Source organism: Trichinella spiralis (assembly GCF_000181795.1).
Source record: "Trichinella spiralis strain ISS 195 chromosome Unknown Scfld9, whole genome shotgun sequence".
NCBI lineage: Eukaryota > Metazoa > Nematoda > Enoplea > Trichinellida > Trichinellidae > Trichinella > Trichinella spiralis.
This window is the reverse complement of record NW_003526948.1, coordinates 2,782,327-2,796,072: the sequence shown is the minus strand read 5'-3', so window position 1 is coordinate 2,796,072 and position 13,746 is coordinate 2,782,327. Positions and strand designations below refer to the sequence as shown.

Below are 13,746 nucleotides of genomic sequence, written 5' to 3'. Positions count from 1 at the left end.
CTGTTGCCATCAAATAGCTGATGACATTTATTTATAGTTCATCTGATAACTTTATAAAATAATTTATATAATTAAATGGTATCTATTAATGAAATAAATATAATAACAGTTCATTTATAAAATAAACACCGTAAAATGAAACATGCTTTTTGTAAAGATAATTATTTTAAAATATAAAACTGTACCGAAAAATTGCTGTGTTGAAATAACAAGGAGTTCTTATAATACGTAAAGCAAGGGCGCACATTTACAGGTAAATGTATTAAAATTAATATGTATTTATATACAAATGCACGTCAAAATTTACTATCCATTCCATTTGAAGAAATGTAAATATTAAACAATTTCCATCATTTTTTCAAATATTTATTTATGAATAAGACAGCAGATAAACACATGATAAATCAACTGTATGTCTGTTGCCTTAAAAATGAAATTGTACTTTAACTAAATTCGTGAAACATAATTTATGTAATGATCAGCATGAATGATGCCTCTATTTCCACATTTACCAACGTTTCACAGCTTTTTTTGCCGAAGCTATACGTTGCTCATGTGCCTCGTCCAGCAACGCTTTTTTCGTTGATTTGCCAGTGTCATCGCAGAATCCTGGAATAACCAACGAATACCGAGTTTTCAAAGAGCATGCTACATCTTTAACTTCCAAGACATTGGAATCGCGATGCACAGCAAGTCGTAACGAACGTTCAAGGATATCGTTAATGTAATCATCAGCATATCTCATGAGAGCGCGTCTGGTCTCGTCATCAAGCGTTGCGTTTGGATCAACCTCACGAAGCAAAGCGTCAAGGCGCTCTTGACTAATTAAGCTTTGGTTATGTGTTTGCTTGCTTGTTTCCAAATTGCTTGTTCCACTAGCCGTTTGTTGGTCATTTGCAATTGACTTTTGCTGTTGTGAAGACTGCTGCTGTCGTACTTGGGGCGAGCGCAAAGCTGCAGCTGATTCATAAACTACACATCCACGCTGACGTTGTTGAAAATAACCCGGATATGCATGCTGAGTCGGATGAATCGTGAACTGAGGTTGCATTGAATGCTGATTTGAAGTGCTAACCATAACTGAAGTCGGTGAATAAGAATATGTGGTCACGCTTGGTTTAGGAGCCAGACGTGGCAAGTACTGCGCAGTTCCACCGTCTCTAGGTTGAATATTTGGTAGAATCGCTTTACGTACAGCAGCAAATTGTCTTGGATGCGACGGATTCAACTCTTGTACTGGCATCCTAGGATAAACGGTTGTACCACCCACATAAGCAGTTTGTGAAGTTTGGAATCGTTCTTGCCTAGACTGTGTAAACTGCTGAACTGTTGAGTTTGGCAAAGAAGCCATCATGAAAATACTTCACTGAAATACATTTCATTTAAAATCTGATACATAGAAAATAATGTCTACCTAAAACTAAGTATTGGCAAAATAAAACCAATTTTATAATAACAATTAAAATTATATTAAAACCGTAAGTAAACATTGTCAATTAACGTTAATAGACATTAATATAGAATATCTAGCAAAACTTGAAGAATGTTGAAACGTGGAAGAAAAAAATCGGTTCCAAAATGCTTAATAAAGACAATAAACAAGAATTACAGTAGAAAAATGTATTCATGTACAAATAAAAGCAAAAACATAATTTCAACATCTAAATGCCATTTTTATAGCCTATTACAAAATTTAATTCTTTTTACACAATATTTTAATAGTAAAATATTTACGACGTTCTGAAAAAAAAGAAGTTAATGCGAAAAATATTATGAGAAAATCTAATGAAAGTTGTTAATAAGAAAGTTTTTCTAAATATTTTTAGAATATCAATATTAACATTTAAATTTAATGTTCCGCATCATTTTTAATGCTAAAACAATGTTTTCATGTTAATAACTTTAGTTAAATCATGCATTATAAACAAAAAACTTGAAATATAATTTAGATTTTTTATGCCAATTAATCTTTTAAGAATTATACCAAGTGAATTTACTTTTATAAAACTTTAGTTATGCTGCTTTAGATGGTGAGTAGCAGCTATCGTCAAACACTGTTAGTGCACAAAATCCTATTTTTCACATGGGCTACTGTAGTCATATTGTGTAAATTGTTGATTGACTGGAAAAGTAGAATATGTTATAATTTTTTTGGTTTGTCTTTTGAATCTTTTGCTTACATTTATAATTACTTTTTATAGGCATCTGCTTAGCACTGGCGGCTGGTTCGTTGCGTGCTCTTGTGTGCGGTGTTTCTTTTTTTCTTCTAAGTTGTATCTTTATTACGGATAAGAAATTTTTATAACATGGGAAATTGTCTGCAGTCTTTTGAAAACGACGAGTCAAGTTTGATTCACGATGATGCATCTTTTAATGATTCCGGCCGACGTTCCAGCACTACCAGCGACGTTACATTTGAGGTATTTTTATTCTTTTTTGTCTTTTATGGGAAAAACACTTCAACATTGTCTGTAGTTGGGTGTGTTAGCACGTTGTTTTATTAATGCAAGGTATTATTGAAATTTATTTGTTGTTTTATGCAATATTTTTTAAAGCTGTTTTTATTTTGGAAAGTTTTTACTGAACAAGTTAAAGAAGCAATTATATTTCAGTTGTTTAGAAATTAATTCAAAATCTTTGGCTATCATGTTTCGGGTGCATGTTTAAGTGTTTCCAACGTTTTATCAGTGAATGTTTATATTTTTTAAATTTATTTAATTTATGGTTTCCGAGAAATTGATGCAAACGTATTTTTTATAAATGAATTGATAAATATGATGTCAGTTTGACGCTTGGTAAAGTTATAAATTTTCATACGAAACTGCTTGCGTGTCTAATATTTATTTAGCTTAAAAGCTGAACTGTTTAATTACTGGTCTTTATTTAACATGCAGTCACTGTACAAAAATTCGAAATTTGTGAATTGGATAGGATTAACTATACAGAAAAGTTGTAGTTTGCCTATTATTTTTGTTCTATTTTTCGTTACACCTATTGTGAGAAGAGGTTGAGTGCATAGCTGATTGCTTTTTTGAAAATCGAAAATTAGTTATTTAAAAGTAATTGAGGTTGTTTTATTGTGCCGCGTTATCTGTGTGAAAAAAATTTGTTTCCGTATAGAAACATTTTTTGAAATTGCGCACAGCTATATTATACTCAATATGCACTTTGCAACCTTTTGAAAATTAAGAATTTTTATCATTTTTATGTTTTTCATTTACTCGTTTTCCATAATGAATCGAATCTAACAGATTTGTATGTTTCTGTTTAGATTCGTGTAATTTAATTAATGTCATCTGATAATAACTGAATTATTGTCACATCTTGTTTTTGGTTTTAGAATTAGGGAAAAATTTCTCTTCGAAATGCTAACACGTAACGTTATTTGATTGAAACATTACCTAAGCATACTCAAGTAGATGTTTTCTTGTGTTCAGTTGTATTATAAATTAGATTTTTTGATATTTCTATACATATGGCACTGTTATAGCATTTTTACTGTTGCTGTTGCTTTATTCAAGCGAGGAAACTGTACGCCGGAAAATACATAGCAGGCAGTGCTGTTGATTTTGTTCCTACTTTTTAAATTTTATAATTTATTACCTTTATCTCTTACTGTTACTACTTATTCTACAATTTTGAAAAATATATTTATAAGCTATTGTTTATATTTAATACCCATCTTTATAATTTAAATATTTCTACAATGTTATATCTTTTCACAGGTTGCATAGTTAGTTTTGTTGTAATTGGTAAAGATTTTCCTTTTAATCAGTGGTCATAATTTTATAATTAAGAATAATCTGATCGTAAGGTGAAAATTTTGATTACAGCATTATAGAAGAATTTGCAGTTATGCTTTAATGAAGTTTGCATTATATAATTGTATTATTCAGATAGAGTGCACTATTTCATCTTAATGTATTTTTTTCAGGAAGTGCATGTTGAGTAATAAATTTTACTTTCAGGAAAGACGGGAAAATCGAAATTCCTTTGTCACCCACTGCCCATACATTGAAGTTATGCCAAGCCACAGCACCTCCAAGCCTTCTAAAGACGACGAAATCAAGCATGCCAAGTGTGTTGGCATTTTGCAGCATTTACCTGTGGAAAATTATGTCAAAGAAATGGGTTGCGAAACGGAGTATATTTTTCATTAAAATTTATACAATAAATGATTTTTGACGTTCGCTATTCAATTTATTTATTTTCAGGTGCATCATCTGCATGGTGGAGTTTTGCGAAGGTGACAAAATCCGGTTCCTGCCTTGTTTGCATGCCTACCACAAGCATTGCATAGACGACTGGCTCATGAGATCATTCATTTGCCCATCATGTTTAGAGCCTGTGGATAGTGCGCTTCTCACTTCGTTTAGTCAGACTGTTTCCTACGATTGATATTTTTTCCTGTCTGCAGTATCCTTTTTCCTCTTTTACTGCAGTCTAGTGCAGATTCGCTGTTTTCGTTTGCTCCTTTACTTTTTTTTTCTTCGTACATACGCTTATATGCCTTTCTGTGTGTAAGCGTATCAGTTAATTTATTAATTAATGAAAATAAAGAAAACTTGGAAGTGTAGCATTGTTGTCATTATGGGATAAATTCGTTCACATTATTTATATTTGTATAAATTAATTGAAACAAAATTTGCATCAATGTGAGAAAGTAACTTTATACATAGCTCTTCAGGCGTTGTTAGTTTATGCAGTTTATTTATGAAAATTTTCACATATCAAGACATTACTTTGATAAAATAATATGAAAAAGTTGGCAAAACATCATTCAACAAAATGTTACTGTTTTAAAATGACGTTCGGCAGTTTTGCTTTCGCAATAGTGAAAATTAAGTACAATTTTATGCTTTTCAATTACATTTTTTATAAAAAAATTCTTTGAAGTAATTACTCTCAGTTTTGCTTATTTATTTCAGAAAAAATTTTAGAAAAAGCAAATAAAATAAATATTAGTAACATAAAATTCGTGAAACGAATGGCAAAGAAAAAATTCGACAAATCAACATGTCAGTTAAAATGAACCAGTGAAATATGTTACTCTTTCATATTCTCTGATTAGAATGTTTCAAGCTTTCATAATTTAAAATTCCTAGTAATTTTACAACTATTTATAGATCTATTAATGATACTTACGTCAGCACCTATCATATGATGGGCAAAGATACAATACAAAGATACGAGTTGTTGTTAGTTATCAATAAATTCACTAATTGCTTTATGGAAAAATGTCACATTTGCGTCAGCTTATGTTATTCTATTAATACTTGTGTGGTTTACGTAAAATTAAAATTTACATGTATAAGGTTTTCATCTTCAACAGGCAGGCATCTTCCAATATTTTTCCAAAGAAAAATTTTCAGCATTTCTTCAATTTGTTCCGTATCTGAAACTGAATTGCTTTATATTGATCAACTTTCATTATTATCCAGTAGACGTAAATAAAATTTTCAGGAATAGAAATACACCAAGCCGTGTTTGCGATAGAAAAAAGAATAATATAATCAGTAAACGCTTAAGGCACACATAATCAATAAATGAAAATAATTTTGACAAATAGATTGTAGTACAAATATAATTAGCATAATTATCAAAGAGAATATGCAAAAATATAAATAGCTATTTGCAATTCACTGACGTAAAGGCAGAATGCAAACTGAAACTATATTAAGTGAAACATCAGCAGCAGAAGCGTGAATAGGATGCGAAATCCACTAGCTCAAAATTGTCCATTTCTTGCAACTGCCAAAGACGGAGATGTTCTCCAAAATTCTGCAGTGCAGCAATTTATTAGGTATGGTAATATTTTTTTCTTAATTTTCAATTTTTCGAGTATAAATTATAAGCTGTTGAGAATATTTGAAAGCTAATTTGATCGCCAGCAAATAAAGTATGATCATTGTGTACCATTTTGAAACAACTTTATCAAAACATTTAAATTCGATAAACATCATGCACTTTCACTTTAACATCTATTCATAATATATTATTATTTATGTGCTTTCATTATGCATCATGAGAATCATGCAATTTTAAGTAATAGCTGACTAATAGAATTGCCACATCACACCGGTGCCTAGTTTCCATTGTCAGGAATAAATAAAAACGAATTTTACGCAAGACTAGTTGAAATGACATTTTTATTGAATTTATTTAAATAAAAAACTTTCGTTTTGTGAAATCATAAAATTACATAAAACTATTCCACATTTCATCGGTGTAAACAGTGCAGACTGTTCTAGCTAATATGTCAAAAGCGTAAAAAAAAATTATACTATATACTTTGAAAATATGTGACATTCATAATACCACTAATAATAATAATAATAATAATAATTGAAATAAGTCAAGCAATTATCAATAATTGATCATTTCCAAGGGACGAAGATAAATTGTTATCGTTTTTTAAAATAAGCACTTTTTTTGCATGTATATGATGATATACGACAAAATTGCCGTCCCGGAAAAATGAATACATAAATGCATAAGCGAAGAAAGACATGGTTGGCTTATTTTTATGAAATGAAAAAAAGAATCACGTCACATTTTATTTTTGACATACTTCCTTTTATGAAAAAGAGATGTGATGTAGACGAGAATGTTGATGAGCAAAATGGTCGTCATAAGACCTCATTTGTTGTAAAGAAGAAATGCTCACCTCTGCTCGATTATGCTTGAAATAAATGTACAGCTTCGGGCGTGGAATTATCCTGTTTTCTGTTGAAGCAGTTGTTGTCCAGTTTTGCAAATTGCATCGCTTCCAAAAACCATTTCAACAACTTCTACACATCGCCGTACAAGTGTTCAATTGAACTTTTTGCCAAAATGAAAGCGTGTGATTGATTTGGTAGCGATAAAAGAATTTCCATTTTGACATTTCTGGCACTTCTACACCCACTCGATTGAAACAGAATTGACAGCCGGATGAAATTTAGGAAACTGAAGTGTGCAATGCAAATTGCCTACGCCCTGTAGTCCAATCAGGTCACTGTTGAGCTATATAAATCAAACAGCACGCACGATATCATTACTGCCAAAAATATGGATCGTCGAATGTTATGGCTGGGGTTGTTTTCCGTTTGCGCCATTATTCTTTTTGAAGTATGCTAATTTTCTTATAATTTTTATTCTTTTTCAAATATTTCTCTTCAATTTATTAATAAATTTTGTTCATTTTTACACGCTGGATTTTTCAAGTGTTTCCATTATTTTCTAACATGTTTCAGACGGTTAAAGCTGATCTTACATCAGAAACTGATGTTGTGGACTCTTCATCAGCAGTTTTAGAAGAAGTGCCACATGTGAGGTAGCAAAACTCTTCTATATTCTATCAGGCTGTATTATATCATATCATATCATATCATATTATTTATAGTGTGTTGTATTTATTGAATATTTAGACTGTCTAGAGCAACTAGAAGACACATCAACAGAGAACGACGAGAACGTATTAAAGAATCAAGGGGTAAAGCTAGAGGAAAGGGTGGAAGAAGAACCAGACCGCAGAAAAGGCAAAATAGAATTAACCGAAGACAAAATCGACGAAGATCAAGGGATGATTGAAATTGAAAATCGTATTATCAGCTCAGAAATTTTTTTCTCAATTTCTGAGCTTCTGGCAAAGCTATCTCTCAATGTTTTCTAATTGGAAATCCGATGACTGTTCCTAGTTTTTTCATTTGAATAAAATTTCTGTGTTACTTTGCAGTTCAACTTATCCACTGATAGTGGACTCTATATATTTACTGTGCAAAGTGAAAAAAATGTTCAGTGAATTTTTAATAAACGCTTCAGGTTTGAAATACCAAAGTATAACTATGAAATGACGGCGGTTTGAAGAAATAAATTTAAAGTATTTTTTTATAATATTTAATTAAACATTTTAAAATATAATTCGTAAATGAAAATATTTCAACATTATAAAGTATAATGAACGTAGAATAGAACATTTACTGAAAGTTAAATAAAAGCGTTATTTATTGAGATTAGCTATTTTACAGACATGAAAACAAGCAACAGCCAGTGTAAATTTAATCAATAACATTAGTTGCATTAGAAACAGCTATACTCTTGTTGAAAATAATAGCACATTGAAATTTACAAATATACGCGTGTAAAATTAATTTAAACCTTTAAATTTTTTTAATATAAAGTCATTTGAACAAAAGCAATCAATCCTAAAAAATTATTATAACTTAAAACACTACAAAAATATTTGAAAGAATTCAAAATGTAAATCCACTATTGAATATTCAGCAAGCAAACAACTTGATCTTTTTTGTAAACTTTGGAATTAATAATACGAATAATAAAATGATAAAATAAATGAAAATTTATGTTAATTAAATTTACTTTGCATATTTCACCATATATTTTTGTTAAAATTTCTCACATTTGTAGTTGGAACCTGACTTTATTTATAAACTTTTTTCAGGTATTTTAATTTACTAGATCTCTATATGGGATGATTTCTTACCGATTCAAATATAAATAAATATTTTCAATTGATAAAATTTTGCCAAACAAGAAAAATATGAAGCATGTGACACAAAATCTGCGTTTGGCTTATTATTCTTTACAATTGCTATTTTTGATTAAAAATTACTGCATGTTTATTCATAAATAGTTTTATTTATTTTTATTCATTTAATAATCAAGCATGCTTCAGATAATGTGTATAATACTTTATGATCACTTATATCATACTGTAGTAGTATTGGAGTGCTAATACTGTTTACCTTATTGTAGCCCTGTTAGGTTTGTTTTTCTAAAATATACATTCGTGGAATTTTTTCAGTAGTTAAGTGTTTAGCGTTCTGCATATAACTTGCTTAACTATTAAGGTTAACAATGACATTTCTTTAGTATCACGCTTTATTACTTATTCTTTTGTTTGTAGATATTTGTGTTAATAATGTCTGACAAAATCCCCGAAAATGATCTTTCTCCCGGAACTGTAATTTTCCAGAGAAATATGGTAGAAAGCCTTTTCTTAAGCTCGTCTTTATTATTTTTATGATTTTAGGATGATGATGAGATAGCAGAATGTTGGGACGATAAAGAATTGATTAAAATGTATGAAGAATCCTTGAGTTTGGTAGAAGTACGTTTTTATTTATAGATTTTCCTGATATTTGTATTCAAGCTCGTCTTATTTTTTAGTTGCAGTTATCAAACAAAACAGATGGTAAGCAGCAGAAAGAGAAAAGAAAGAGCAAACATGCATCGTCGAAACTTGAGGTGGAAAGTGATACGAAACCAAAGGAAGTAAGATGACATTTTAAAAGTGAAATATTTAAATTAAAAGTAATTTAAGCGGAGTAATAAAAGTAAAGTAAAGAAAAATTTATTAATTGTTAAAATAGCGTTTTCTATTTATTTTTTGAGTTTTAAAAGCAGCACTACTATTTCATAAAATTTATGTATGCAATTTTCTTATTCTCTTGTCAGGGTATCGTTATGAGCTTATCATGTACCGCAGTATCGTTACTCTATTGCCTTAATGCTCATGTATTGCTTTTATTTTCATGTGAAGCACAAAAATGAATTTAATTTTTTTTAAGTGGAAAGTCGGCGATCGGTGCTTGGCAAAGTACAGTGAAGATGGTGCATTTTATCTGGCGGAAATTCTTAAATTGTGTCCGGAGAAAAAGTCTTGTCAGGTTATGTATGAAGAATATGGCAATGTTGAATTTGTTCACCTTCATAATTTACAGTACGCTTTTTATGTATATTTTCCTGTTTTTGCACTCACGAATATATTTGTACATTATATATATATAACGTGTTATATGTTATGATGCATAATGATTCTGAAATTCCAGCTGTAGCTAAGATTTTTAAAGCAAATTGAAAGGAAGGATTAATGTTTTTTTAATATGATGTTTGAGTGAATGAACTCAATGTGGCATTTGCAGAGAAATTGATGAAACGGTCCACATTTCTTCCTCGAAAGTAGTGGAGAGCGAAATTGGTGAGTCACGAAACGAAGTGATGGCGGATGCAGATATCCGAAACGAAGAAAAGCCTTCGAAGGTATTCGTAGTTGACGAAATTATTTAATCGATGACTTTTACTGCTTGATTTTAAATGTTTTTTATTATGAGATGCCAGTTATAAACATTCTTGCGTCTTCATAATTAAGATTTTAAAGATAACTGTAGTGGATTTATTATGTACTATTTTTCTTTTTTATTACAGCAGCCGCTTATGTTCTTTTACAGTACTTAAATTGGTAATATTCAAATTTTATAAGTTATGCATGAAATCTTAGAAAAATTTCAAGTATAAGTTTATTGAAATCGTTTGTTTAATGAATTTATTTTTAGACTACGCGTAAACCAGTACTTGACAAAGGGAATATAAATTTTGATTTCTTGGTAAGTTAACTGGTCATATTATCATCACTAACCTCAACGATTATTAGTTGCCGAGAATTCCACCACCAATTTTAACTGATTTTCATGGGGCTGATCCAAATTTGAACGCAATGTTAATATCGCGGTACTTGGCTGGCTACTACGATGCATTATATTTGGTATTATTTACTTTTTTGATAAATAAATAAATAAATAAAATATATATAATGTACGCATGTATATTGTGTATGATTCTTATAATATATATTTAGACACAACTCGACAAAAAGAAGCATACGTCTAAGTAAAGCTTATATCGTTCTGCCAATGATTCACTACTTCTAGAACGCGGAATAAATGCTGAATAGAGTTTTGTTTAAATTACTTATTATAAAACGATAGATTGTTATGAATGCAAAAATTCGTTTGAAAGAAAAGTGCGTTAGAAATATTCTTACAAAGTGTAACAGGTTATTTAAGCATTTAATGGACAGTGTTGTTTCTTTTGTTAAATAATTTAATTTTTTGAATTGGCAGTAACTTTTCATACAGTTTGCAGAAATGTGTTAGCAACTTCTATTATTTAATGCGCATCAGTTCTTTGCATAGCAGTCAATCGACTTTTTAAACGAATTCGCTTATATATGTAGTAAAACATCGGACTCATATAAATATAGATATGGTAGACAGTCCCTACATTTTTATAATTTTAATAAAGGATTCATTCAAAATTCGTAACATTGTGCAATATTTCTTAGGATTAGGCAATCCATTTTCTCTTCATTTTTGAACCATTTTCATTGCTTTGAAATAACTTCGAAACAAATCTTTTCAGATACACAAAAGTACAACGAAACTAATGGCATTCCTCAAGAAAAGTGTAATGAAATTTTCACACGACTTATTGATAAATGCAAGCAATGCTGTGCCAGATCAAGGTTTACAATTTTCCAAAAATATTTAATGGATGATATTGTGAGAATCTTAATAAATTGGGAAAAAATGGTAATTAGGCAATGCAATAAAGGGAAAAAATAAGTTTACAATAAGTTGCTAAGCGTTTTTGATCAAGACGAATCAAATTGAAGCCATTCTCAGAGAAGAAAATATCTTCTGAAAATCTGGATAAAATCAGTAGAGGAATTTGACATTTATAGAACAGAAAATTGTCAAATTGCGTAAAACTTGCGTTCCAATGTGATCATTTTGGATAATTCCAATCTCTGAAGCATAATCAATCAAAGACTAGTGAAAAAAGATTTTAATTTTTAAAGATGCTGTAAGGCATAAAAGAAAAGTAGGAACAATTGTTATTTAAATACGTATCATTTTTGCTGAAAACATTCCGCGTTTCTTTGTAAAAGTGAATAAAATGATTTTGTATGCACATTTATTAAACATCGATGCTTCGTTTCTTTATTTATTCAACATTAAAATCAAATTTTCAGTTTCAGGTTTACCGCAATATCTCGAGAAAAGCGCAATTAGGAAGAGTGCGGATAAGTTTCTGGTAACTTTCTAGTCGTTCCTAATTGATTCAAGTCAAATAAAGTCATTTCTAGAAAAACAAATTTAAGAGAAATCTTTTCAGAAAAAAGTGTTTCTGAAAATTTCGAAATTTCATTGGCTATAGACTTTGCTATATTATCAAAATCAGTGAAAGGTTTTTTCGAAAATTCTGCTTTTTTTATTGCTAGGTATTTGCATTGATATAATATAGTGTTATGCAGATTATTATCAGAAACTGTTTATCAGTTGGGGGAATAAACGGCCTCTAAAGTTGGTACATTACAGATCTTATCTAATAAATAGCCTAAGCACTGGCTTAATGCTAGTTTGAGGGAAGTTTCATGCAAATTTATATTTTCTTCTTTTGAGTTCGCTTTTATCTCTTTAGTAGCAATTATTGATGGTGAATGGCGTGGGGAGTGTGTGTGTTATTGCACTTTCGCAACTTTGACTGATGAGGTATTATTAAATAAACAAGTTTGGCGTTTGCTCATAATTTGACGATTTCTTTAAATAAATTTGCGTTCGAAAAAATCAATTGCTTTAACTTTGAAGAAAAACAATTTTCTCAAAAACTGAGAAATTTCGTCAGCTATAAACTTGGTTGATAAAGCGAAAATCGACGAAAAGTGTTTCATCAAACTTCGCACAATTTTTGATTGCTGCGTTTTCAAATCTATGAATGATAGTGTTTCAGAGTGCTTCATCCCAAACCGCGCTGAAGTTGTACAATAAATGGCTACCAAACTTGGCGTATCGCATAACCCACTACATAGTAAAGATGCACATCAGTATCTCAATTTCAACGGAAGCACAGAGCCAGTTTCTGTACATGAAACAATTTTGACATCGAACCCATTATGTTTACTAAATTACCATTTCATACGATCAATGCAATTGAATTTTTGAAATTACTGCAGTTAAATGTACATTATTTCCTGCGAATAAAACATAAGCGATGTAAGTGTCCACTTTGCTAAAAAGCAAACATTTCATGGAATCCAGTCCCTGTTATCGTCTTTTTCATGGATAAAGTTCCTGATTGATACCACATCTGCAGATACTTGAATTTCCTATTGCTAAGTAACAACGATGCAATGGAGATTTGCATAATTAGGATAATATGTAGGCGCCCAGGGTGAAATTTTATTACAAATGCTATGAAATTAAATAAATGTACAATTGATGTCAAATTACTGGGCTCATGATTGGTATTTGTACGAATCTTTAGTGGTATGCCCCAGTACGTACAGAGGAACGTATTCCATGATTGTCATAAACTGCGGCGTTTTGTAAAATAATTTTACGATTAAAACAAGAAACTCTGTGCCAATTAAAGGTATGTAAATTTTCATTAACCCGTAATCGATGATTTTTTGAATAATTTGATAAAGTTGTCAGTTTGAGCATTTGAAAATTATAAAATATAATGACTACAATATTGAATGAAAATAGCATTCCAATATGATACTTTTCGACAATTCTTATCTCTGAATTGCAATTAATCAAAAAATTTAGTGAACAGAGATTTTTAATTTTGAAAGATACTGTTGTTTAAATGAAAATCAGGAACAATTCTTATTAAAATAATTTTCTTTTTTTTGGGAAAAACATTGATATTCTTGTTTGAAAAATGAATGCAATCATTCTATATGTACATTAATTTGACTTTCATATTTCACTCCTTTTTCTTTCGAGACCATTAAAATCTTATCTCAGTTTCATTTTTTTGACATATCTCAAAAATGACGCAATCAGGAGCTGTCCAGATTTTTCTATAATAGTTAGCGAATAATTTTATACCTATATAAATCAATTGCTTTAATTTTTTGAGAAAAAAATTTTTATCGAAAATTGCAAAATTTCATGA

General features: G+C 30.1%; 3 protein-coding genes across 3 annotated transcripts; all 3 read left to right on the top strand.

Annotated features, from left to right (window-relative positions):
* The first annotated feature begins 1,213 nt into the window (after nt 1-1,213).
* Tsp_05350 (E3 ubiquitin-protein ligase) lies at nt 1,214-4,398 on the top strand. The gene is made up of 5 exons (XM_003371615.1): nt 1,214-1,277; nt 2,202-2,251; nt 2,325-2,420; nt 3,969-4,144; nt 4,215-4,398. Exons 1-5 carry the CDS (start codon nt 1,214-1,216, stop codon nt 4,396-4,398), a joined length of 570 nt encoding a protein of 189 aa, XP_003371663.1.
* Nucleotides 4,399-7,050: 2,652 nt separating this feature from the next.
* On the top strand, nt 7,051-10,675 carry Tsp_05351 (survival motor neuron protein 1). Its single transcript, XM_003371614.1, has 14 exons — nt 7,051-7,110; nt 7,236-7,310; nt 7,385-7,583; nt 8,010-8,031; nt 8,410-8,443; nt 8,909-8,965; nt 9,035-9,112; nt 9,172-9,276; nt 9,460-9,519; nt 9,573-9,676; nt 9,927-10,044; nt 10,338-10,388; nt 10,436-10,546; nt 10,640-10,675. Exons 1-14 carry the CDS (start codon nt 7,051-7,053, stop codon nt 10,673-10,675), a joined length of 1,110 nt encoding a protein of 369 aa, XP_003371662.1.
* Nucleotides 10,676-10,775: 100 nt separating this feature from the next.
* On the top strand, nt 10,776-12,723 carry Tsp_05352 (conserved hypothetical protein). Its single transcript, XM_003371613.1, has 6 exons — nt 10,776-10,808; nt 11,203-11,305; nt 11,816-11,877; nt 12,109-12,201; nt 12,246-12,335; nt 12,574-12,723. Exons 1-6 carry the CDS (start codon nt 10,776-10,778, stop codon nt 12,721-12,723), a joined length of 531 nt encoding a protein of 176 aa, XP_003371661.1.
* The last annotated feature ends 1,023 nt before the right edge of the window (nt 12,724-13,746 follow it).

Bases quoted from the DNA above. Each gene is read 5' to 3' on its own strand.
- Tsp_05350 (XM_003371615.1), top strand. From the start codon at position 1,214: ATGCGACGGATTCAACTCTTGTACTGGCATCCTAGGATAAACGGTTGT. The intron at 1,278-2,201 runs GTTTGTGAAGTT...TACTTTTTATAG, and splicing joins TTGTACCACCCACATAAGCA to GCATCTGCTTAGCACTGGCG. The intron at 2,252-2,324 runs GTTTCTTTTTTT...AATTGTCTGCAG, and splicing joins TGCGTGCTCTTGTGTGCGGT to TCTTTTGAAAACGACGAGTC.
- Tsp_05351 (XM_003371614.1), top strand. From the start codon at position 7,051: ATGGATCGTCGAATGTTATGGCTGGGGTTGTTTTCCGTTTGCGCCATT. The intron at 7,584-8,009 runs GTATTATCAGCT...GCTATTTTACAG, and splicing joins GATGATTGAAATTGAAAATC to ACATGAAAACAAGCAACAGC. The intron at 9,520-9,572 runs GTATTGCTTTTA...ATTTTTTTTAAG, and splicing joins TCTATTGCCTTAATGCTCAT to TGGAAAGTCGGCGATCGGTG.
- Tsp_05352 (XM_003371613.1), top strand. From the start codon at position 10,776: ATGAATGCAAAAATTCGTTTGAAAGAAAAGTGC. The intron at 10,809-11,202 runs GTTAGAAATATT...AAATCTTTTCAG, and splicing joins TTCGTTTGAAAGAAAAGTGC to ATACACAAAAGTACAACGAA. The intron at 12,336-12,573 runs GTATTATTAAAT...ATAGTGTTTCAG, and splicing joins TCGCAACTTTGACTGATGAG to AGTGCTTCATCCCAAACCGC.